This window comes from Perca fluviatilis, chromosome 7 (assembly GCF_010015445.1).
Source record: "Perca fluviatilis chromosome 7, GENO_Pfluv_1.0, whole genome shotgun sequence".
In the NCBI taxonomy this organism is placed as follows: Eukaryota; Metazoa; Chordata; class Actinopteri; order Perciformes; family Percidae; genus Perca; species Perca fluviatilis.
In genome coordinates this window covers 419,709-446,819 of record NC_053118.1, presented here as the reverse complement: position 1 = coordinate 446,819, position 27,111 = coordinate 419,709, and the positions used below count along the sequence as shown (strand labels likewise).

Here is a 27,111-nt window from a genome sequence, read left to right as displayed (position 1 = left end):
GAGAGTTGGAAGGGAAGAGTTGTAAATATAGGGAAGCAGGAGGGTGATGGAGATATAGAAGTAGAGGGAGAGAGGAGGAGGAGTCAGATAACAGAAATTGTAAAAAATAAAACATGATTAGACAGAGAAAAATGCAGATTAAGCAGAACGGGTTATATAGTACCAGAAAGTAGAACAGGGGAATGAGTTGTAGGACAGAGGAGCAGATGAGGAAAACACGTCTGTCAATAAACAAGGTTAGATGGAAAGAGAAAGAAAGGAGATATAATACAGGAAAGAAAGGGAAAGCAGAAGACAGGCAGACTACCATGTGTGAGCAGTAACAGGGGTCTCTTCGGTATATGCCATTACACTCACCCCCACCCCACCCTGTCTTCATCAGTGTACATCCATAGCTGCAAACCGGGTGAAGACCCTGTCCTCCACCCCCCCCCCCTCATCCATGGAACATCTGGGGCTCTGTACCTGGTCATGGCAGTCCCCCTCTGCCAGGGGACAAGATGGAAAGAGAGGGGATTAGGTTGACAGTGAGGTGTGTTACCAGATCCTGTGTTAATGAAAAGCAAGTGGAAGCCCCACATTCCTCCCTCCGTCCACGGCTCACCACTCCCCAAGGTAGGGGGGCATTTATAGTTCAATGAAAGAAAGGAGGGGGGGGCGGCCTGAGAGAGAGAACATATGTCTTAAGGTCCATGAAACAAGACCCTCCCTAATCTCTCAGCTCTCCATCAGACTGCCCATAGAGTGCCCCCGATTTCCTAAGAACACACACATACGTATCGACATCCCCTGTTACTAGTGCGCACTTTTTCATATGCATGCAACAACATATATACACACACACACACAAAGCTTTCTCCTCGGTCCTTTGCCTCTGCGGACCCCCTGCTTCTTCACGGTGATTTACTCCAGCTCACTTGTAAAGGAAAACTTCTGTTCGTAGAACAACGTGAAAGCTACCCATTATTTATTTGTCTCTTGATTTTTTTTTCTAAGTTTTATTTTGTTTCCCTGGCCAATCTCTTGAGTTACGATCATGTCAGTTTGTTTACTCTGCTGAAAGAAAGCCACTCTTTTCCATTTATCATATTATTTCTGTTTCAATAGTCAGGGAAAAGCAGACATGGGAAAAGCCAAACATGAAGAGATTTATATTTGGAAATACACCCTGCTGTGATTTGGCAAGTTAACCCAACTAATAAATTGTTTTCAATGCATTAATAATAGAAATGTATCACAGAGAAGACATGGGGGGGGGGGGCGGCAAGGTGTTTGACACACACACACACACACACACACACACACACGGCTGCAGAGTCAAGATCAAGATGTGTTGTTAGTTGGTTAGAGACATGAAGTGTAAGAAAGCTGTGAGATTGTGGTAGTTGAATATCAGAGACCAACAAGAGTTTGCAGTCTTTGTTGAACAGTAGTCTTTGTTAAATGTTGAGAACTCATATTTTGTGGAACATTGGTGGCTCTCAGCATGGAGCCTTGTTGAACCAACCGACCATACTCTAATCACAACAGTGGTACAATGTCAGGGCTGCAAAAAACAATTACTTTAACTAGCGATCAATATGATAAATACTTTTTATATAGTGAAAACCTTTCGTCACAATTTCCTACAGGCCAAGGTGACCTCATCAGATTGCATGCTGTGTCCATCCATTTCTCCAAAACCTATTCAATATACTCTCACATAAAGCCAAGAAATGCTGCAAATATTCACAATTTGGAGGAGAATGTGCAGAATGCCATAGTTGATTGAAAAATGACTTTAAGGATTAATTATCAAAATAGTTGCCCATTATTTTTCAATCAATCAACTGATTGATTAATGTACTTTTAGCTCTAGTACATATCCCGTATAATACTAGCTTTACTTGCAACAAGCACTAAGACCCGACGGTTATTAAAATGTGCTTGCCAGCTCTCAGTAGTGGGCTCAATTCAATATGTGATCTTAAAAACTTGAACTTATCTCCTTGTGAAATCTCTATAGATTAGTTTCAAAAGGAGCATTTCTGCTAAAATCTACTTGTTTTTCTAATTGTTTAGCATGTCTATGATGCATGCCTTGATACAGGAGCTAGAGGTCAACACAGGCATGAAACTGAGACCTGAACCCACCACGTACCCAATATAAGACCTGGTCCAACTGAGCCCAGCTCTTAGTGCCCCATTTTAGACCTGAAACTAAACAGACCCAACATTATATGATGTTATTTCTACTTTCTCACAAATAAAAAATAACTGGCCTGGGAACGGTCATAATATTAACCTACACAGACAAAGGCCTCGCGGCCAACCAGCACAAAACGCAAGTGGCTTACAAAAGGAAAAGGACCCAGATGTCCCTAGCCTACCGTCTCTGGTTCTGGCTCTGACCACGGGAACAGTGACGGGACAGCTCACTTCAACGCAGCGTAATAATGTCCATGTCATAAATGTATCCGTCTCTGCAGTCATCTCAACCACCGAATACAGCAACAGGAAATAACACTCACGGCTTTTTTTCTCTGTGCCGAAATGTTTCTCGTGTTGGTCAATTCTTAAAAAAACAAAACCGCCACTAAATGTCGGGTTAAAATGCGTTACTGAGATAGTAACGGGTATAATATTACCGACATGTTATTAGTAATGCGTTATGTTACTGCGTTACAGCAAAAAGGAATACATTACTGTAATTGCGTTACTTTTGTAACACGTTACTCCCAACACTGATGTTAGTAGAAAAAAGATGACACAAATTGCAGCCGAAACTATCTGCCTTAACATGGCTGGTATCTTAAACAGTCATAATCCAGAACAAAACTATGTGCAAGCACAATCATAGGTTATTTAAGGGCATAAGGTTCAATAATAAAGAAGTTTGTCCTGAATCAGTGGAGATTTTAAGAAGCCCCCCTTTAGCAACATTGTACTTGATTTTATCAGGTATGGAGCGTTAGTTTGCCAGGTTAATGTAACAAATAACAACTAGTTTTGCTGTTTCTGTGACTTTTCCCGCTGGGCACTGCATGTCGCAACACATCCCACAGACACATGTTCACACAGACACAGACCGTTGGAGCAGCCAGAGCAAAAGAGACTGATTCCTTATTAAATTACATTTGAAAATTACCAAAACCAAAACCATACCGAGCCTGAAGCTGTATTAAATGAAATGGCCCAAATTCGACCTAAAACCCGATAATTTGTCAGCACCCATCAGGCTTAAGTTGGGTAGCAGAATGGCATACTGTGAAAATTCCAATTGTGGGAATAAGATCGCTCTACTTGGAGCATTATCTTCATACATGTCTTCCTATGATGAGATCTCATGTAGAGTGAATTATTAAGAAGTGAAAACCCATCTACCATACATAGCTTGCTGTGTTTGCTAATGTGTTGCAACTGTCATGGAACCCATATGTAACTTATCAACACTCATCAGTTACTGTGTAACGGCTTGGAATGACGCACAGCTCCCAGCATTATGCCATTTTGGCCGACGGTGTCCCCCTGCTACGAAACCAGTTTCCTCTAGTGTCCTATAGTGGTCTTGTGGTGAGGTATAGTGTATTTCTGTGGTGAGTGACAGTATATTACTTCTATTACTCTTACCATCCCAGACAGTCTTCGGGGGCCTCTGCTAGTTAGGTAATGACTCCTTTAGGTTTCTTCTAATTGATACCAGTGCATCCCGGGGTATAAATCAGCCAGGCAGTGGTCAGATAACGGCTGCCAGGGAGAAACCGACACGGTAAATCAATGTCTCCGATTCTATCTAATCTTACCCAAGCGTTTGCCAGAAATGTATTTCACTTTAGGAAGATTTCCATCCAGCCTATATTCCCCACCACCCACTTTGGCTGTTTAAATATTGTGCATAGATTGGTACACTGAAGTGCTTTCCATGTACTGCTCTTTGGCTGCAGTTATGGGCAGATATTATTTGTACTACTACTACTTTGTACTTGCTTACTTATGGCTAACAAATAGTGTTAAAGGATTATTTAATTAACTATTTAGAAAAACAGAGTGTGTGTGTGTGTGTGTGTGTGTGTGTGTGTGTGTGTGTGTGTGTGTGTGTGTGTGTGTGTGTGTGTGTGTGTGTGTGTGTGTGTGTTTATGCCATTGCCATTTTCATATGCAAGGATCTATTTCCTTCAGCGCCATCTGAGCCAGTCAACTGAACCCCAAACACATAGTGTAGCCACCTCAAATATTTGCTCCCATGTCTTTCTGCGTGTGAGTGTATGTCTCAGTGGCATAAAACAATGTTATTGTTCATCCCTATGTCATGCTATAGTGATTGGTGTCTGTGAAAGGTCTTTGTATTTCTGGGGCATGTGTGCACATGTGTATCTGTGTTTGTCTTGTACAGTGCAGAGCCGTATGAAGTGCTGATCGGATAACTGTCTCCACACTGGCCTCCAGTATTTATCATCTCTCTTACTGCAACTGTGTCTAAGGCTGCTGCTGCTTTATTTTCTTCCCGTCAATCTTATGCTCTTTTTGTTTTTTCTTTTATCTGCGTCCATGTTATTTGTTATTTCTTCCATCTCTCTCTCTCTTCGTCTCTTGCTTCATGTGGCTTTACCCATCATCTGCAAATATGTTGAAATACTCTATTCCAGTGAACGCAGGTACCACCTGCCTCATCCTCCAATACTTTCCCAGCTCTTTTTTTTCCCCTTTAACATTCCCTCCACCCCTCCCTTCTTATGGCAGTACTTCACAGCTGAGCAGTGTAATGTCTTTGGGCCGTCTGCTGACACATCTCTGGAAACCAACCTAAATAGTAGTACTATGGCAATACAGGGCAAAAGCAGGGATGGAGAGAGCATGGAGAAATGTGCCTTTGACTATTATTCAGCCTGGATGGAAGAATGGAGTTTAGAGATGAAGAAAGAAAGGGATTCCCCTCATTAAAACCACTCCCAATTAGGTTGATTATTAAGAGTGCTGGCTGCTGGCTTTAGCACCAGGATGCTGCGGTCAACTGGGCTGTAAATGACGCATGGTGAGACTGGAGAGAATACTTTGATACACATTGTACGTGTGTGCGCAAATGTGTGTCTGGGTGTATTTGTTTCCATTTGTTCACCTGGGTGTGCATGGTTGTGCATATGCATTCAAATCTGCATATATGCGGGCATTTGTTTCCAGTGTGTGTCTATGTACATTTGCTTGTGTCTCCTTTTATACGTGTGTGAATGAAAGATCCTCCATTTACCAAGCCAGTTTGGGAGTTCCCTCATGCTGTCTAATAAATCCTAGCCATGAAAATAAACCTGATGTCCACAGTTCAGTAAGTAATCTCGAACAGCTCTCTCTGCACTACAACACTAGAAAATATTAGCAGGTAAACTGCCAACTTGCATCAACAATGTCTTTCCTGAGAGAAATGAGTCATCCCGGTATAATATTTCCCCCCCAGAATGATTTATTCAAGAGAAGCCCTCTTTCATTCAAACCCCCCTGTTGTGTTATTGCGCTCTAATGTTGAATAAAATGTTCCTTAGTCAGTTTACCAAGCCTGGAAAGATGTGAGGGTGCCTGCTTGAAATATCTTCATCAAATCCTCTCTCACTCTCACACCCTCTGGTTCTGTCTCGCTCCCTCCCTCCTTGTCTCTATCTATTTGTCTCCTCATTAATCAACTCCTCCCCCACTCCCTTCTTATGCCTTTCCATCTCTTCCATCCTGGTTTACCCCAAGTGAACCCCAAGCGCACTGTGGTCAAAGCCTTTCCTCAAAGAACTGACACATAAACAAAATATTTATACATATGTAAAAGCACTAACATGGATACCATGGATTTGCTATATTTATATAACTGGGGTGTCAGGTGTTTATATTATAAATAAAAATTATATTGTATGAAGAGTTATTTAAGGACAAGCTAGTTTCATATAATAACTTCTGGGTGTTAATTTTCAGTTTTACAAAAGGTTACCCTTTGTTGTATTATAGAGATGCCTCTGCTTGTTAAAGCGTTTACAAAAAACAGCTGTTTAATAGGAACAGTAATACAATACTTATAGTTAGGGACTGAAACAGGTGTGTCGCTACTTTGTTTTACTTTCCCAGACCAACAGCCAGACTGGAGTGAGAATTTCTGGAGTTAAAAAAGCAATTTTAAAGAGCCACTTCTCAGGACGTTATTAGTCATGTAGGTTTGAGGTTTCCAAGTGGGCTGCTGCTGCTGCTGCTGATGTAGCTTTAACTGACCAGATCAGCCCTCCCATGTCAACGACTAGTAGAAAGGGTTTCAGTCCGCTGATTTATGGGACCAAAAGACCATGTTCAATACAGCCTGTGACCACAGTGACACATCTCTGTTTTAATGGAAAGGACAGAGAATGCTGTCCTTATTAAGTTGGGGCTTTTGCTACTTTTGGTTCTTTCAGGATGAGTGGGTGTTTGGCTTCTCTGTCTGGGTCCCGTCAGGGTTTTCTCCATGTCATCCTGTCTGCTAAACCTTTTAGTTTACCAGATCACTAAAAGAAAAAGTTTACCAGATCACAGAACTTGAATCCATACAGGTTCTAATTAGTGTAACCAAGACCCCAGAACACCTCGGTTCCGAGACAGACAGGAGTCACGTCTGCTCTTTCTATTAACTGATGGTTGCATGTTGTACGTTTTTAGCCTCAGAACCAAATATTGGTCAATTTTCTTCACTCTGGCAACCTGTACCCAGTCTAATAAATAACTTCCGTTAGTGCATAACAGTCCACTTAAATTGAGCAAACTTGTACTTTTTTTTGTCATCATTCCATAGATTCAGAAACAAAGGCAGGGACATACAGTATACTATAGTTTGCACGTAATTGTTAAAGAGGAACAATCATGCCCCCCTCTTTCAGAGGCAAGTGTTTTGTTAATAACATCAAATGAGTGGGATAGTTTAGAGGCCAGTGATGTGGTTGGTGTGATTGTACTGTATGTTTTGCTACTACATAGACAGACTGTTGTAATTGAGCTTAGTATAAAGAAAACAGAGGCAAGCATTCGTGCAACTGAATTTTGAGGTTGAATTGTGTATGCGTTTCAGTTTCATCTGGCTTGGTTGCACTTGTATCAATGAGCTGTGTTAGTTTTTATACATAATTAGAGATATCAATATTTCACTGTGAAATTAGTATTTATTTTAGACATTCCCCATCTATTTGAACCCTCTTTCCTCCTTTTTTTCCCCAATGTGTAATCAATAAATTAGTGACTGCTCCTACTTTTATCCACAAACCACTGACAAGACATTTTTCCTCATCATAGTCCAAATATTTTTTTGACATATCATTTACCTTCCCTCTGTAGTCCCCCCACCCCCACCCCCCGTGCTCTACATGCCATTCATTGCTACTCCTCCTCTCTTCCTAGATGCCGTTCAGGCTGCGTCGTTGCAGCTGGAGCTGCAAGATTTGTTGGTGAGAACAGGGCTGAAGGACCGAAGCCGTCTCCTGCTGGGGCCGTTCTCCTGCAGCACCTCCCTGGAGGCTCGGTGGTGTCGGCACAGCGGCAGCCCCGGACCTGAGCCCGGCCCCCCTAAACTGCTGCTGGACCTGAAGGGAGGCCTGCTGCAGGTTTGTACTGTATACCCGTGACATCAATTCAGCACCCTCAGTCACTAGTTTTATCCCCTGCACAGCTACAGTTTCTAGAGGCCAGGGTCAGATCAGCACCTCTACACCTGGTTAGAGTGAAGTGTCTTGCTCATGGACGCTTAAACCTGAGGGCTTGAACAAGGCTCTTCCAGTTAGAGAATAGCCTGGAATCAAGAGGCCATGCTGCTGCCCACCTAAACGTCACATGGGTGGAAGAAGTATTTAAATCCTTTACTTACATAAAATTAATAATACCACACTGTAACAAGTAAAAGTCCTGCATTGAAAATGTTACCTCAGTTAAAGTATGTAAGTATCATCAGGAAAATGGACTTAAAGTATTTAAAGTAAAAGTACTCAATGCGGAAAATCCCTCAAAAACTGGAAACGATCAAAACAATTCTGTCGATCAACTAAGGGTTTAATCGTCTAATCATAATAATTTTTTCATAATTTTTATAAACTTCATATGGTTTTTGTGCAAAAAACTCTTAATGTGTAAAGTCACTAGTAACTAAAGAAAAACCTGCGGCCCTTTGCTGGCCCTTTGCTGGCCCCCCCCCCCGTTTCATGTCTTCAGCTTCCTTCAGCATATTTCTCTCTATAAATGTAGGGGAGTAGAAGTGGCATGAAAAGAAAAGACTCAAGTAAAGTACAAGTACTTAGCTACATTCCACCACTGGTCGCCTTGAGTGCTTTTGGTTTCCAAATGAATCCTTCCAGTATTCATGAGCTGACACCCACAGACACAGCTCATCCCACTCATCCTAAATCTGCTGTTCCTCTTTAACTCAGCTGAAGTGATATGACAGTAGGAATTGCATGCTGTAACTCCACTGTAGATTTGAGTCCCATCTGCCGGTGAAGTGGTGGGATATTAAAAGGCTATTTTAAGGGGGGAGGGTGTTATATCTTATGTGTGCCTTTTTTCCTGTGCAAAGTTACATAATGTCCACACTGAAAAGTCCCTTTTCAATGTAACTAACTGAACACATTATTACTAATGTATTATTCCACATTACTTTTTCAGGGGGAATCCCCTACCCCTCCCCCATTTTCAGTGGTTCTCTTAATGCTTTTATTGCGTGCCCATTAACAGAAACATGACTCGTAACTCAACACTTAATACGTAATCATACATTTCCCACTGTAAATATTGGCGTTTGCGGTGTTTTAATCAAGTGGTGTGCAAAAACCGCCGGAATTCCTTCCGATTCCTTCTTGTCGTGCTCTCTTTCCAAAAACCTGGGGGGAAAAAAAAATCCCCAAATTTTCCTGTTTTTTAGAGTTTAGTCATAACCCACCCTTGCGAGCTAGTGAGTAGCAGGCCGGCAGCTCCATGTGTGAAGAGTTTTTGACTCAGAGATTCCTGGTCCTTAGTCCAAACCCCAGGCAGACCTGCTTTGATGGAACACGGGAAGGGGAATGCCGCGGCCAAGTAAGGAGGATGTGAGGTTGTGTTGGGCAATGTTGAAAAGGATGTGAAGGGGTGATGATGAGGGTAACCCCGACTGCTTCTCTTCCTGTTTTGAGAAGAGTGTTTAAATAATTGTAAACGTAGGTATTTATGCATCAGCTGTGACTCTGTGTCACTCTTTCACTCACTTTTTCCTTATTACAGTCTGTTTTTAGCTTCTTTCTTTACTTCCCCTTTGTCTCTCTTTTTCTTTCATCCAATATACCCTAACCCTACATCTTGACTTCCCTGTTGGCCTCTGTCTCCTCTCCTTCACCATCCCACACTCTTGACCGTGCTTCTGTCTCGACAGGTCTTCTGGGGACAGGAACATCTGAGCTGCCTGAAGCTGGTGGAGGAGCACCTACTGGAGTACCTAAACCTCCAGAAAGGTTCAGAGTCAGCTGATAGCTGTTCCAAGGGCAAGGCCTGCCACACCCAGCCACCTCCTTCTCCAGGCTCTCCCTCCCCCCGGACAGAGCACAGCTCAGATGACCTGCGTACCGGGCATTTTCAATACATCCAGGACTCAGGTGAGTGTTTATACAGTGTACAGCTGTGTACACTGTATAAACACTCACCTGAGTGATCATGTGCAGAGGGGCTGATAGTGTAGCCAGGCTTATCCTTAGGTAAAGCATTGGCTGCTATACTAAAGAAATCCTATGTCAAGTGACGTGATTCATTCTTAGAACAGCACCTTAATAGATGTTAATAGATGTTAGATGCCCAGACTCCCTAAAGATTGCTTGCTGTTTGCCAGTGTTGTAGTGAAAGACCACCTAAACCAAGACCATGTCATCACCAAGACCAGAGTGTATCGAGACCAAGACCGAGACTTTAAAGCCGCCTACACATGATAAGCGATTTGCTCTCTGTAGGATGCAGAGCAAAGCGCAGAGAGGAAAGTGCAGCACAGGTATTCGTCATCAAGGGTGGCAAGGAAGCTGTTTTCCGCATAACATGCTGTTATCTCAATGCTTGCGCTTTCGAAAGGTCAGCGGCAAAGGTCAAAGTTGAAAAGGTCAAAGTTTAAATAATTTGAACTTTGAGCTCAGAGCAAAGCGGCAAGTCTGAGCGGTGCACAACACCAGGAGTAGCGCAGCGCAGAGTTGGGCGCCACCGCCCTCCCCATAGTTAATCAATGTAACGGCCGGCGCAAAGCACTTTTAACGCCTATCATGTGTGGGAAGCTTAAAGGGGTTGGGCAAGACCAATACCAGACCAGTGTGAGTCCCACACTGCATGCCACAATAAAATGTGGAAAATGCTAACCATAGCAACTCCTCAAAGAGCCACATTCCCATAAAAAAAACACAGAAAACAAATTAAGATTCTTCATTCACCTCTTTTAAGTGTATCGTGAGAAATGCCTTGATAAAATAATCAAAAGGCAGTTGTGGTCTTGACCAGTCTTGGAAAAAAAATCCTGTGTCCTCTTTAGCTGAGACGGAGAAAAGACCGAGTAAGACCTTCAAAATGTGGTCTCGAGACTAAGACACTGCTGTTTTTAGTTGCAAATAGACGAAAAGCATTATCCAAGACTCAGAGTCAAATAATATTACCTGGACATACATTTACCCTGCTATTTCTTGACAAGGTTTTCAAAATGCACGGCACAGTGGTAAGTACTGGTCCCTGAATTCCATAGGATGAACAGTAACCATAGTCAATCATTCGTAAACTCGTATAACTGAGTTGGTACTTCCTGAAAAAAAGGAACTTTTGTGCCAAAGTGAGATGTCACTTAAGATACACATCGCCTTAAATCAAAGTCAGATCAAAGCCCTCTGTGGAAAGAAGTTTCATCGGACATGTCTGCCTGGTTCCACTCTGAGTAGCATGCTGTTTATTCCCCGTCTTTGTGCTTTGTGTGTGCTGTCCTCTTACGTGCACGCACGCAGACACACACACACACACACACACACACAGGAACATTATACACAGAGGATCAAACTTCTCTCTGGCTGTAGACCAGCCGTCCACTCTGTCAGCTGTGGTTGAGGGTTTGTTTGTTGCACTGTTCCACTGGTCTTTGATGCATTTAATATGCTGGCTGAAACAGCAGAACGTACAGTAGTGAACTTGAACACAGAGCACAATCTGTCTGCAACATGTTGTCAACAGAAAGAGAAACCCGGGCCCCGGGGTACAGCGAACAGCGAGTGGCCCCCATGGGCCCGACACAGGGATGGATGGAATAGATGGACAGAGGAGGAGATGAAAGATGGATGCAGAGAAGGGTAGAGTGAGTCTCTGTCCCTGCCTCTCACTTTTCAAGCTAACTCGAATCAAAGCAAAACCTCATGAAAGTGTCTGTTTTTCTTTCATCCACCGTTTCGCATAAGAACAATACGCTGTCTACCTTCAAGTGGGCAGCTCACCGCTTCACATAAAAGGAAAAATTAGCCCCAGACAGATTTCGCTGCCCCTTGAAATGTGTTTTCTGGAAAGAGACTCTCAGTGTTTGGACCTCCAGGGGCCAAGCAAAGCAGCAGTTCTCTGCTTGACTGTTTTTTTCAAATAAACATTTTTCCAAAGGACTTGAATCCCAAACAGCAGCCACGACTTAAGTCAAACACCACTCAGAAGTTTAGATCCAGAGTTATCCAGCTTTTGCAGGTGCTTGGCATGGTTCAATCAATGGCTGTTTACTCAATAGCAAAAATGTTTACTCAGCCACTTTGTTTATAGACGGCATCTTACTCATATAAACATTCTGAAAGCGTGGAAACATCCACCGTGCTCTATTAAGAGAGATATTGTTTTGGAAAGTTTGGATTCCATAGTAGAAATAACAACGCAGCAACAAATATATATGCAAGTCAAAGTTACATTGTTTTTTGTTTTTGTTTTCTTTGCCACATTCGGCGAATTTCATAATGGGAAAAGAATGATACAATGCATCCCATATTGGAACTTAATGTGAATTTTCACATTATTCATGAGAATTTTCATCCCACTTTTTCAACCTCTGCGTGTTTGTTTCTTCAGCATGCATCTGTGAATGTTCAAGGACGCCAGTTAAGCCTTTAAACGGGCTTTTTGTTCTGAAATCTTGTGAAGAAGTTCTGTATGATACCAGAAGAGTGACGCGTGGGAAACTAGTAATCTACTGTATCTTAAAATATAAAATACATGGATTCCTTCCAGTTCATCCTCTGCTTTCCAGTCACATTGTTTTTTATCTGTCGGGTCAGCATTCCTGTTTAATCTTTTTCTCCTCTTTTCTTTGTTACCTTTCAACTATTCTCCTCACCCCATTTTCTTATTCTCTTACTTACACTATGGGCCCTATCCTGCAAAGCTGTCTTTGCTAGTTTAAGACCAACGCAGTTGTCAATTTCGGAAAGTGATGGCACTATTGACCAACTAAAACCTGGTCTAAAGTCAATAACGCAGCATTCCATTGTTATTTTAACGCCTGCTTCACCTCGTGAAGAGTTTTGGTGGCATAGTGCTCGTGCTATAAATGATCTGCTCGGGCGCTTTCACTTCACACACGAGCAGATCACTTTCTTCTCCTGAACATCTCTCCTTCCTGCTTAGCAAATCCTCCATCATAACAGCAATGCTCCAAGGTCCAAACGCGCCTGGCTTTTAAAGGAAATGGGAGATGATCTCTGATTGGTTTATTATATGTTACGCCCAAAACACACCTATGATTAATGAAGACACTAAGTACAACCCTTTAGAACCATGTGCCCGGCGCACGGACCCTTTTTCCCGCCATTAAACTAGCAGAAGTGGATTTGTACACGCCCTAAAGGCACCTGCGCAAGGCGCTTCACAATAGTTAAAATATGTTTTCCCTCTTTTGTTATGTCTCCCTGTAAAGCACAGCATGAGCATTGCTTTCAGATTATGGACAGAGTAAAGTGAAGTAATTCTAATATTTGAGTTTATTCTTCTTTTCTGGCAGCTTCCCAGAGACTGCCAGGACCCCATGAGGTGGTGTTCTACAGCGAGACAGAGGAGAGCCCGGGGGTGATGCTGTGGAGGTACCCTGAACCCCGCGTCCTTACCTTTGTCAGGATAACTCCTGTCCCCTTCAACACCACAGAGGACCCTGAGATCAGCACTGCCGACCTGGGGGACGCCCTGCAGGTAGAGACTGACACATACATGTATCTCTTTGTCTCGCATTGCAGCGCTGCGGAGGAGGGTCTGGCCTAGTCCACACAGCATTCCGCGATGGGAGAAAAACGTGCTCTGGTTTATTGGCATTTCTTTAAACCAATCACAATCGTCTTGGGTGGACAGAGCAACGGTGTCACTGCAAAATAGTCTCGGGAAAGAACTTGTTTTGGTGGAACATGTGTACGTTCAAAAGTAGTTTTAGTGGTGCAACAGAAAACTCAGATTGGACAGATAGTCTAGCTAGCTGTCTGGATTTACCCTGCAGAGATCAGTTAACCATAGTCCTCACAAATCCACCAGAGGTTAGGACGCCAGCACAAAGAAAGAGGAAGGAAACTACAACACACGAGGAAATGAGGGACATTCAGCGGAACCTCCGGCGGCACGGAACTATCCCATAAATGAAACGTTGCCAATATAGTGGTACATGTACATGTGGTACTCCCAACACAAACAGGTACCAAACACACTTCCAGGTGCTCTCTCTTCTCTTTAAACTCCTCCATCTCTACCATTATTCTGTAAATCCTTCCCAAATATAAACACACACATCATATTGTGAATAAATATGGAAACTTTAAGAACGCACGGAATGGTAACGTGTTAAGCAAACCAAATGTTTTATGAATTACTTGTATCAGGATGTGTTGTGGTCTACGAGTCCTGCTACTACTGTATAAAGAAGGCGAAAAACTCCGCTCATCTCTCACTGCTCTGCTTAACATCACCTGCAATGAAAGAGAAATAAACTGTCTAAGAGTTGGACTGGGGGCCATTATAATTCCCATGACATGAGTCATGAGAACTTCCATACTCTATGTGTTATTGAATGACAGAGACCCTGCTGTCCCTCCAAACATGTAATACATGGTCGGACAGCTGTGGAAGTCATCTTGCATGCTCTGGTGTGAATAGCCAGGTGTCTCCAACCCCAGATGAGGTTATAATTTGGCAGGCTGTAGCAGCTACCGAGTCTACAAGGCCTCAGTGGGGGACAGGACATCCCACTTTTCCTCCTATCACTCATCCTCTGCCTTTCTCTCCCCCGCCTCACTTTCCAGCTTATCATCCTCGAAGGCAAGCCGGGTCCCAAATCACGTTCTTTCACATCCTCCTCCGTAATCTTTCTTTTTGCCTGGAGCAGAAATATGCTATTTTTAGGTCAAATTCCCTGACACTATTACAGCTACAGTCCGTCTGTGTCTTAATTATTGGCCGTGCAATTAGGAATGGAATTTCTGGTAATACAATATGCAAAACATGTTTTTGTCATTCGGTTAGCTAAGCTGAACCCAGTCATGCTGCGGAATTAATACATTGTTCCTGCTCATATATATATTATACACCTATGTTTAGTCAGATATTATATTTAATTTCTGTTGTTATTGTGGCTTTAAATTCAATTCTGTATAGCAGCAAGTCTTCAAAAACCACTGAGGAGCAGAAGCTGAGAAGCAGTCCTTTAGCAGCTGATTGTGAAATGTAATGCAAGGATGGCTAAAACACATTGATAATAAATTCACAAATATTGCTCCCACATTACATTATTGCAATTACCTGGTAAGAATGACTTCATAAATGGTATAAAATCTGGTTGGTAAAACATAACATTCACTAATGATGTTTATACATATACCTATGCATATATGTGTGTATAATATAGAGTTATAATGTCATGTTATTATATTATCCTGAATGAATGACAGTAGCAAATTTGATTACATTCCCAGCCCATTTATAAGGACTTTTTAATTACATTTTTTAAGGCTTGGGGTCAGGTTACCTTCCCTTTTCCTTTTCTTTCTGCTTCTTTCCTCCATCTGCAGCTGACATTTCTCATCTTCCCATAGCCTCCCTTTATCTCTCAGATTCTTTCCTGGACTCCCACAATCCTTTTCACCTACACTGCAGATGTCTGTTTATGTCGGCCCAGGAGAGACAAGATATTGGAAGGTGCTGCAGATGTCTGGCTTCCCAGTGAGGCCCCGCAGCTGTAAAGTCTGTAATGAGCAAAACTCCAAAGCCTCTCGCTGATTGGCCACATATTGAGTTACAGTAGAGAACAGAGGGAGCTGATGTGTGTGGATGAGGGAGGGTTAGAGGAAGAGACAGTGAGAGACAGAGCTTGTATAGGGAGAGGCTGCTTAATGGGAGTGGAAAGAGCGAGAGAGGATCACAGATGGAGTAAGAGGAGGGTCAAGAAGGATGAAGATAGATGATCACAGATGGAGGTGGTGTCTGCCTCTGTGTGAAAATACACACACTCTCTAGTCCGGGGGAGAGAGATGATTCTTCACCAGCTGATGAAACGAGGGGCTGATGAAGGTCTGACAGGAGATGCAGCAATCTATATTCCAACATGTCATGTTTACATGATTCACATGTATTCACAACCTGTCATGTAGGCTACTTGGACAGTGGCGGAGATGGTTGGGTGCATGCATTTATTACTGCATCTGTACTTCTATAGATGTTTGTGTATAAAAATGGAGGCCTGTCTCTGCGGACATATTTGTGTAAGTGTGTATTACACAGCAGGAGACGTGCAACCAGTGGTTGATGAACATGTGGTTTCCACATCTTCTGCTCCACTCCTCATGTCCTTCTGGCATGGTCCCGTCTCTTCTGACAAGTCTGTTAAAAGGAATCAGGTGATGAGACGTCCGTGGGGGAAGTGGTGAAAAGAGGAGGGCTCCGGGCACCCGACTGTTACTGAATTTCTTCATGTACACAGAGATACTCTGTCTATAGAGACAAGCGAGCAATAAATGCTAAGTATTTAAAAGGGAGCCATTGTAATTGATGGCTGAGACAGTTGTTTACACAGTTGTGCAGACTTAGCTAGCATCTATTTGAAAGAGAAATGGGACTTGCATAGAAACCACTGAACAGGAGTGAGGCAGTTCAAAACGCTGCTGACCCAGTTTAGGTTTGAAAACTCCCAGGTTGCGTTGTAGTCTGGACGGGCAGAAACGGACACTCACGTCGGTCTTACAGTGCGTTCCATTTGTACTCGGAAGTCGGATTTTCCGAAGTCAAAGTCGCAAACACGCCCCCTGACCTCGGATTTCCAAGCTTGGAACTTGGGCAACCACCAAGTACCCCAAGCTTAAAAAATCCAACACGGCTGCTCCGTGCATCAACAGTTGTGAAAGCCTTAGTAACATGCAGTTATTAGCACTTCTGTGTTATTTGTGTCTCACTAAATCAGTCGTACACGCAGTGCTGTCCATCTTCTATCTGTGAATATGTTGTCACACTGTTTTATGCACAAAAAACTGCTTAATGCGTTTTTCTTAACTGGCATTGCTAACAATAGCTAACCTGGCTAGAGCTAATGTAAACAATGAAAATCCGACTTGTAAAAGGAACGCATTCAACTCGGGTGTGATGTCATTCCCTAGCCTGGTTGACACCAGACCCTTCTCAGTTGTAACTGAGAAGGGTCTGGGCATCACAGCCCATTTCCAAAGAGTCAAAGGACAAATGCCTCTGGGCGCAATTGGATAGTCCTTCAACCAATCAGACCAACGATCCGAGTGACGTAGCAGCGTAGATAGCTGCGCTATCCTCATCGTGTAAAGCCCGCCTCAACGGTTGTGATTGGTGCCTCGATTTGGAAAAATTGGAAATGAGCTTGAATGGGCTCTTGGCCAGACTGACTTGCAGAGCAAATGTCAAATTTGCCGGAAGTTCGTCAGGGTTTTCCCAGGCTAGTCATTCCCAGCTTCGGCTTCCGAGTTCCGAGGTACATGGAACGGACTATTATTGGTTAGGTAGGCTTACATACATTTCAGTAACAGTTTCACATTGTAGTCTGTCCAGGCAAATAAATCCCTGGTCTTACTTTTCACCATTGTTGTTCTTTATCCAAAGTATTTTCTGTATTTTCAACTTATACATGATTTTCAACCCCAGAGTAAAGTTAGATCATCTGTTTACACTGACACCTGCATGCCAATGTATGTGAATGGTTATGTGGTATGCGTTTCCAGACGTGTTAATATGGACGAAATCATTTCTGATACGGAGCCTAAACGTTTGTGTGAACGGAGATTGTTTTTGTTTCACAACCCTGTTTAAAAATGAAAAGTAGTAGTGCGTTTCCCTAATTCTGTGACACCCATGTAAATGCTGCAGCAGACATGTTTGTAATAGGACACTTGGACGGCTATAGCAGTGAGCATGTGAACAAAGGTAGTGTTATGTACATTAATAAAAAACATTGTTTACAAAGTGTATTCGCTAAGCTGGTTTAAATCCATTGTTGAAAGCTACTGTGATGCATGTTGTCTACACTGCTAAAAACAGTGTCATGTACAGTGTTTCCCACAGATTAGAAAGCAGTTTGTGGTGGTGGGGGGACGGGGGGGGTGTTGTCGTAACAATAAGTATCAAAAACTGAGGAGGATCACGCTGTTGGATGCTGTCCTAACGAATCTATCTCTTTCTCTCCCTGACTGTCTTTCACTGGTTGAAGCCTGAAAATATTGTAAACAAATTAATACCATAACTAATTCCACTGGCGGGACTGTTGAGCTCTGTTTCAGACTGATACCTCTGGTTCAGGCTGGTCCTCATCCTCACCACGGGCCTTTTTCAGTCGCGGAAAATACTTTTCAATACTCATCTGGATTGAAGCAGCAAACATTCAGTGTAAGAGTAAAAAATGACATAACATTATTTATAATACGTTTATTTGATTCACAGCTGCTACATATAGTGTTTTGACCTCGACAACCCAACTGCATTTTACCGCAAACTTGCGACTAGTTAACTTTCTAAAGCAGGCGCAATCGCTTGTTTGCTAAGGGTCGGATCGGGGATGGTGAATGTGTAATTGTGTAAAGCCTGGTACAGATGACAGGATAATTAGGCCGATTTTAGCCCCGATTCACCCCTCCCGACAATCTTAAGGATGCTCCGATTATCGTGAAATAATCTGATCAGATATTCCTGCCGTGTGTGGTGTGTTAAGACTGTTCTCGTCTGCTCGGAAGGACGTCGGGGCCGCTCCGATCTCAAATCGGGGATATCCAACATGTTGGATTTATTTGGCCCGATTTCTCCTCGTGTGTGGTGTCCCCCGGGGACAAACGAGCATGCAGCCTGTGTAAAATAAATAAAGTCGATGGGCATAACTACATCCACAACTGCAGTCCACCAGAGTACATGGAAACGAATTTATTAATCTGTGTAATACCTAACGACATTTCTATGAGAAAAAAACAAATCACCTCCATATCATGATGTAGCAAGTATAGTCCATGCTCGCGTTGTCTTCTTTGACCATCGCCTTTTCTTTTGATAACATTTCTTTTCGGTTAAAAACACACTACAAACTATCGCCACTGCATCCTCTTCGTCCGCAATGATTGTTTACTCTGAAGTCACGTTTGATCTCGAGGGATTTTGCGAGATTTCCCGTCTGACCTGGGAATGCTCGGGAGTCAAATCGGTTCGTGTGTGATTTGTTGATTTTGCCGTGTGCTGCGCACCACACACTGTACGACCAAAACTGTTAGACCCGTGATTTTTTATCACCGTGTGTGGGGTCTGGATTGGAAAATCGGCCGACAATTTTAAAATCGTCCCGTGTGAACCAGGCTTAAAGGTGTTCACCGGATAGATACCAACCTTTCGTGAACTTGTGAATTTTGCCAGCCGTCTTCCCTGCTTGATGGAGACAGACGCTGTGTGCACGGTGGGCTCGATGGTGTTTTAAGCCCCCAACCTCGCCTTACAGGCAGCTAACCCTCACCATAACCCTGACTATAACCAAGGGGGTAAGCTTCGCTTCTGAACGCGAACCTCCGATGGCGCCATTTTGTTGCTACAAAGGTATCACCTCTTGTTAGCATTCCACTGACCGCCATTTTTTTTTTACGTCACTTGACTGCGAATAACTTTACATCTGAAGCGTTTAAAGACTCTATTTGTCCATTGTTTAATTCTAAAGAAACAGGACAATGTATAAAAGGCTCCATTACCTTGTACCTCACGTTATGGCTCCGTAGCAGACGCTTTTGTAAAAATACGCAGCTACGATTGTGTCATAACTAAGTGACTTACTGTCGCACAGTAGAGGAATTACCGTATAGTACAGGAGAAGCTCGCAGGCAGTTTCGACTTACATTAGCTGTTTAGGTTTAATTACGAATGTTAACTAGCATGTTAGTTAGCAATAATTAGCCTGTGCTTATGTTATCTCCTTACATATACCTACACTCTCCGTCTCTGTAAGATTGGGAATGATTGAGATTTCTCTTGGCACAGCTACTAGAAGACTTACAACTTTCAGACAGGTTGCTCACGTCACATTTACGTTGTCTCTGTCAGTTGGAGGCTGCGCAGTAAAGCAAGAGATCACCGGAAAAGTGCTTCTAATAGCCTTCACTGGTCTCCGTCCAGAGCAACAGGGTCTATTGGTCCATTAATATATATGTCAATGACTATAACCATAGACAGTATATAATGGACCAATTATAGTTAACATTAGTAATTAAAACTAAACAGCTAATTTAAGTCGAAACTTCCTGTGAGCTTCTCCTGTACTATATGGTAATTCCTCTACTATGTGACACAATCATTAGCCTATTTTTACAAAAACGTCTGCTACGGAGCCATAACGTGAGATACAAGGTAATGGAGCCTTTTATACATTGTCGTGTTTCTTTAGAAATAAAAAATGGACAAATAGAGTCTTTAAACGGTTCAGATGTAAAGTTATTCACTGTCAAGTGACGTCAACATGAATGCTAGTCAGTGGAATGCTAACGGGAGGTGATGGCTAGGTAGCATCAAAATGGCGCCAGGAGGTTCGAGCTCTGAAACGAAGCTTACCCCCTTGACTATAACCATTGTCGCACTGCCTGGAAGGAGACGTTGGGGGCTAAAAACACCAAACACCGCACGGTGGGAGTGTGTGTGTGTGTGTGTGTGTGTGTGTGTGTGTGTGTGTGTGTGTGTGTGTGTGTGTGTGTGTGTGTGTGTGTGTGTGTGTGTGTGTGTGTGTGTGTGTGTGTGTGTGACACAAGTGACAGAGAGTTGAAGGAGAGCAGGGAAAGAAATGCAGAAGAACGTGTTTTAAATAGCGTTAAAAAAAAAAAATTAATAAGGCAATGTGCGGCAGCCGGTGTTGATGGTGTGGCGTACCGCCACACATTAGTCTGTGTTTTGGAAACACTGCATGTATCATGGACCTTATTAAAAGGAGCGATTGTAAAGTAATTATGAGACATTGGATCGGTTTATGATATGTTACACAGTCCTTCTTACCTCATATTTTGTCCAAACACTAACATAGCATTAGGCCAGCTGTGTGCGAGGAGTTGGGTTCGTGGGGGTTATTTTAACAGGAACTCTTCATCATCAGCCAAAGTCGTTGTGATCCCAGATTATATTGATTTCAGCCTCTGGCGACAATGATTATTATTTCCTTTCTACAAAACTTCAAAAGTCTCTATTCATTTTTTTTCTCCCAAGACCAGAAAGAAAGTCCAGCGACAGCGAAAGGAAATGCAGTCATAAAAAAACAAAAATGTAAAAACTAATGGCTCAGTTTCAGTTCCAAAATAATTTCATTTACTTTACATGTAGACTGTGCAGTGAGAGAGCGAGAGAGAGAGAGAGAGAGAGAGAAAGAGAGAGAGAGAGAGAGAGAGTGTGCAGGAAAGAGAAAGAAGGCAGTCATAATTTCTCAGGCCTCTAAAATTACCATGTGGCCACACGGAGATGGAGGCTGATAGATTTTGAAAAATGGAAAGTGAGAGGCACAGGGAAAGAAAAAGAAATAAGGAGAAAAGAGAGAGAGTGGTATTTAGCATTGAGCTGTCTTGTCATTCCTTTCTGTCATTTAGGCAGTAATGTTTTTCCAATTTAGGACTGCAGGTGGATAGTGAAAGGAATGTAATGAGGTAAACCAAATAAAAGTGGCTCTTCTCCACATTTGCTCCATCTCCTCATTCTATTCTGCCTCCTCTCTCTTCTCCCTACTTTTGTCACACTCCCCCCTCCTCCTTTCCTTTGCTCCCTGTCTCCACCCTGCTGAATAGATGAAGGGGGGGGGGTGTTCTCGCTCTGAGCCATGCTGCTCGCTTGTCCCCAGAGTAGATCATATTAACATTTTATAAAATCAAGATTTCCTGCATTTAAATAGTTGTGGTTTCCCAACTGGTTCCAGTATCTCGGAGGGGGAATTCAAACCTTCTTCCATTACTCAAAGTCAAATTGCTGCCTGCACTGTTCTTACATACAGTAGAAAGGGGAACGATGTCAGAGTGATTGGGGGGGGGGGGCTCCTGACGGAGCATCCACAGGTTCCCGCCTGTAGAGGGCCCAAGTGATGAAGGGTTAGAAGGAGAGAGGAAGGTGACTCATTCTCACCTTCTCACCGCCGTGTGGTCCTGTTCTCTGAATCACAAACAGGTGTCCTTACGGCTCTTTTTCCATCTCTGCCACTCGTCTTCCCCTCCTTCTGCCTCTCTGCGGGGGTTCTGAAGCCTGAGAAAAAGGGAGTAAACACAGGAGCTATGATTCAGCCTGACCCCAGCTCAGGGGAGCGGCAGCAGCAGCAGCAGGAGATACAGTTTGTTAAAGTACAGAGCAACAACTTGAGTTCAGCCTCAGCATATACTGTACAGGACATGTAGTCAAGCAGAAGTACCGCATTCTGTTCTCACACACATTTTTACCTTTTACCAGAACTAGATTTTCTCAATATGCAGATGTATAAATTTGATCATCCACTCACTGTTTCGGCAGCTGCCCAAATTGCTTTGACAAACATCGTACCATCTGCTCCCCTGCTGTTGCTTTCATGCATGGCACTGTGGGATAGCCTTTCATGTCTCGACAGGGCTCTGCACTGCCATCATGGCTCCGCTGGCCTGCAACCCATATCATAAAAGCTCTGTGGCCTGAGATGAACCAGCAACCTTCAGCCATAACCACTGCTGCAGCTGTTGTTTCTGTCATTGTTGTTGTTATGAGAAACACAGGTCCGCCATCAGCTTCACATCCTCTGTACGCCGCCTTTTTATTGAAGCACACTTTTTCCAATTAGTAAAAAAAAATGCAACCTTTTGTAGGGAGTCAGAATCTGGGGGGAGCCAGTGGGATTTAACTCCGGAGCGACCCGTTGAACCAGAAAGAGCAAGAGTGTGTTTTAGCCAAGATAACTATTATTTTAGTCGGACAGTGCTCAAGCAGACCTGCATTAGTCACAGCTAATGCACTATAAAAATAAAAAGACTGTCCATGTGGTTAATTTGATCTGGAGTTTTTACACCTCATCCACCAAAACTTCAATCCCCCTTTTTAAAAGTTTGGCATTACGGAGAAAAAAAAAAAGCTGAGCGTGAAGATCTCAGCATGGGCTTATTCCTGATTTTCCACACTGATTAACGTTAACCTATATTAGCCCACCTGAGACAGCATAGCAGGAGTCATTTTCAGAACAATTTTCATTACATCTCCTGAGTAAACATTTGCTCAAGCTGATGTCAATTCAATTTGTCTGCTGGCTGATAAGAGGTAGCTAGCAGTGGAATTTTTAGACATATAGGCATCAGTAAAATAACAGAAGACCTAATAGCAGTGTTGATATTGTTAATAAAAGTAATGGCAGACAAGGCGGTGGATGTCAGCAGCCACAGCCTCAGAGGGAGCTTGGGGAGTCTTCAGTTGCAGAGACATATTTCAACTTTAGCAGTGATCACACCTGGGTTGATCATGGAAATTTGAATCATTTCTGTATGTTGTGTATTTGCGTTAGTCTGCCTGTCTTTAGTTAACCTTTTGAGAGACTGTGATTGGTTAATCAGGCCCACGCAGAGTAGTATTTTCTGGTTTGGCCGAAACAGAGGTGGGTGACAGGGATGGAAATCAGATCTGTATATACACGATGCTGCCAACCGTCTTGGATTTAAATAAATGTGTAAATAGTTTTGGAATATTGAAATTACTTTAAAAGTCCTTAACGGAGCTTTCCAGGCATTCCCTCCAAAATGGAACCTGGACTCCAAAATTAAGATAACCCTTCAGCTGATGTTTTGCCCTGAGGTCCAGCTGCCAGGCTTACTTTGTCTTGCGCTTGAGGAGAGCACATTTTGGACCCTTCCAGCTAAGGGAATGTCAGCTATTCAGTGTAACACGTTGTTTATCAGATAAGGTACACACACAATCAGGCAGCGGAAACTGACACTGCCCAGACTGTATCATGCACTCACATACATACGCACACCTGTGTATACACATATGAAAACATGCATATTGTCTTTCATACGTACAATTACACATAGTCTTCCTCTCGGACGCATATACACAATCCATTTGACATATACACAGGTGCCTTCTCCTCCCAAAAGCCATTACCAGACATTCGACTCAACATAGCTAAAATGTATTTAAGTTTTTCTTTTTTTCTTTTTCCATCCTCCCTACATCATTTCTTGAGCTGGTTATCGATTGCATCTCCACTCCCTTCAAGGCCAGGGCTACAAGTCAAAGGGAACGTGACGCAAATTCAACCATGCAAATGTATTCCACTGTACCATATATGTACCTCACATATTCATTTCTGTATGCCGTCATGTGTATAGAGTATCACAGGTGAAAGAAAAAACACCCTCTGTGTTTTAGCAACGCAGTTCTGGGAATTCTCTGTGGAGCTTCAGTGAGTTTCCGCTCCGGTGGCTCAGTGTTGGGGTTGCGGGTGCACCACTCTGTCAGGTACAATTATGAGAAGTTGATTCCAGGAAAACCTGTGTGGCATTTCATACATGATGTAAGCTATGGTTAGCTCATGCATTCCTCCCTAACAGTACAGCCCCACACATATGAATGCATGGACACATACACACATTTTGTGAACACAAAGCTTTTCACATACTGTACCCACACACCAACAATGAGTGTTGTAAGTGTCCAGGGAGCTCCGTACCTCTGTTAAACAATTGGATTGTCACAGACACATGTGCACAGACAAATGCACTCGCTCACCCATATGCATCACACACACACACACACACTCACACTCATGCCTTACTGCCTGGCATCCTTCAGGTGGGCTGCTAAAAGCTCCCTGCCACCACCGATCCATCAGTGGCTGAGAGTTGTGCAGGTGGTCGAGGGAACCTGAGAACCTGGTTTAGTTCACACAGGAGCACCAGACACATTTATGCTAATTTTGGCACAATATGAGAGGAATGAATGGAGCCCTACCAGTCATCACATAATGTGTGAACACTCACATAAGCTGATTGTTATTCAGTGTGAGAAACAGCTCCAGGACTTCAATGCTAATGGCTGTCTTGTAGCATACGGTTTCCTGGTGTTTAGTTATGCTGTGGTCATGCAGTGTTGTTAAGGAGATGAGTTGTCGTCTCGCTACGTCGGTGGTCTGTGGTCAAAAAGTTGCCGGGTTTTTTTTCCGACTACATGAAAAATTAAAGATCGGTGTGTCTCAAGTGAATAAAATTCAAGGTTATAATACAGACAAAATCCCTCGCTTATTCCTTCTCCAAAGCGGGGATTCCCCACGTCTTGAAACGGTCAGTAAACTATCAATGTTTGATGAGTAGCAGACCGCTGCAGTTGCTTAATACTTTATGTGTAGCTGGGGGAAACACAGGACTGAAGTAGTACCTGTTGTGCAATAACAAAGCCTTACAGTAATCCTATTGCTGATGAGTAATCAGGGTTACACTGAGGAGGTTACAATAGGCTGTTTATTTGGACTGGAGCCTCAGGTTAAAGTGATGAACAACTGAGGGATACAATAGTAACAAACCACTGGTGTCCATCTGTAGAGGAGACTAAGCGGGGGATATAAAAACACTCTCACAGTAAAATGTTGTCATCCAATGGAGCAAAGCCACCACCTTAAGAAAGAAATATCTGATCCATTGGTGGAAAACATCATTTCTACAGCAAAAACATACATACAGACATCTTCAGGAAGGTTGCTCATTTGGATATATTCAACAGAAACAATCTGACATAGTGTTTCAGTGGGAAAAGTGTTTGAGTAGTTTCAGAGCTCAGTGTTACCCTATAATGCAACCCATGGAAGCACACTGGTTATGCTGTGTCTACGGGTCCTCGTAAAGTCTCCAACAAAGCCATAGTTTCACATTTCCTCCAAGCTCTCTTAGAGAGAAACAAATACCGGTATATGATAATTTTTAGTCTGTGTTGAAAGCTTGTCAGCTGGTTGTATGGAGAAAAACTGGAATTTAGCCATGATTGACTGTTGAGCAGAGGTGTGTACCATGTTCAGAAGTACGCAGACTCTGTATGATGGAGGAGAGGCTTTGTTTGACCCACAGATATTTAACCAGGGAGTACAGGGATGATGGTGACATTGTCAATCATTCCTACTGTACAAAGTGTATTGTTATAACAATGGTTTCCTGATCTAATTAACAATATATAATCACGTTATTATGGCATACAAACTTATCGCGTTCTAACAATATACTATTTATATTGTTATAACGTGAAACGTTTCATGTTAAACATAAACATTTATTGTTCTAACGTCAAACCTTTTGACGTTATAACATAACTTATAACATAACATAGCCATAACATAGTTTAAACGTGAAAGTCATATATGAATGAGGAAACGGATAATGAGTACAAACATAAATTGAGGAATATGGCTCATTTACACTATTTGATTACGTTTTTTATGCTTGGTTAGAGACATGGCGAGATTCTGCTGTTATTGAGCAAGGTGTGTGGAGTAAGACCATTAATAAATCTCATCTGAGGCATATTTGTGTTCACGTTATAACAATTTAAGTTATTACATTTTAACATTAACGTTTCACATTATAACAAGATATAGAACGTGATAAGTTTGAATGTCTGAACGTGAAAATATCTTGTTATAATGTTAAAAACAACTTCTTGAACAATAAACCTTTCACGTTATAATGGTGATACTGTTTTTTTTTTCTGGCGTGGCAACAATCTGATGCTAAAGGACTACAATGAACAGCAATAATCTCGCTCGTAGACTTGTATTTTCCATTATGTAGTCCTTAACCTTACAAAATACATTTTGCATAAAAAAGTTGTAAATGTGCCACAAGGCCTTTATCATTTTAGCTTTATACTTTTCATACAACATAAGTAGTTTTTGTTATTATGATGATGTGTCAGTTCTTATGTCTTCAAAGAAGAAATCAGCCACAGAGAGTCGGTGTCTGGGCAGTGTAGTTCCTTACCCTCAAGAGAGCTTGAATCAGAGTTGAAGGATACTACCGTAATTACTAGGCAATGTTGTTGCCCTTAAGAAAGATAGGGAGGATGCATAAAAGCATAAATAAAATACATATTTTGGGGTTACATATGTAAGTTGTTGACTGTGTCTTTCCTTCCAGGTACCATGCAGCCTAGAGTACTGGGACGAGCTTCAGCAGGCCTTTGTTCCATACCGGGAGTTCAGCCTTTCAGAGAGCAGTGCCTGCCAGCTGCAGCTGCCCAGCCTCAGCCTCACTGACCAGCAGAAGGAGCTGGTGGCCTCAGACCTGTGGAGAATAGTACTCAATAAAAACGGAGAGGGAGAAGATGAGCAAAGGTGGGGGGGGGAAATCTGTATTTGGTCTTGTACTGTTTCTCTGTGCTTGTAGGTATCTGTATGCATGCCTGTACACCCGAGCACGTATATGAGAGTGAGCGTGCCTACACACAGATCTGTGTGTGTGTGTGTGTGTGTGGATCTACAGTACGTGCGCTGTCCAGTGTGAGGGAAAGCAGAGCGAGAGAGAGAGCGCACCCAGGCCGCCGAGCACAAAGAACTAGCAATGTGTCCCTCGCCCCACATCTGGTGTGCAGGAGCAGGGAGCGGGCTTGGAAGGCGTTCAGATCGGTCTAATGAGATTTCCCAGCACACCAAGTGCCTGTCAG

At 42.8% G+C, this 27,111-nt stretch overlaps 1 protein-coding gene across 4 annotated transcripts in view; it reads left to right on the top strand.

Annotated features, from left to right (window-relative positions):
* LOC120562122 (vacuolar protein sorting-associated protein 13B) overlaps positions 1-27,111 on the top strand; it is a 380,029-nt gene that overhangs the window by 277,747 nt on the left and 75,171 nt on the right. For all 4 annotated transcript variants that reach the window (XM_039805631.1, XM_039805634.1, XM_039805630.1 and 1 more), the window contains 4 exons: positions 7,375-7,577; positions 9,368-9,587; positions 12,977-13,161; positions 26,586-26,782. In XM_039805631.1, the coding sequence (XP_039661565.1) occupies positions 7,375-7,577; positions 9,368-9,587; positions 12,977-13,161; positions 26,586-26,782 (805 nt within the window). The remainder of the gene's footprint in view (positions 1-7,374; positions 7,578-9,367; positions 9,588-12,976; positions 13,162-26,585; positions 26,783-27,111) is intronic.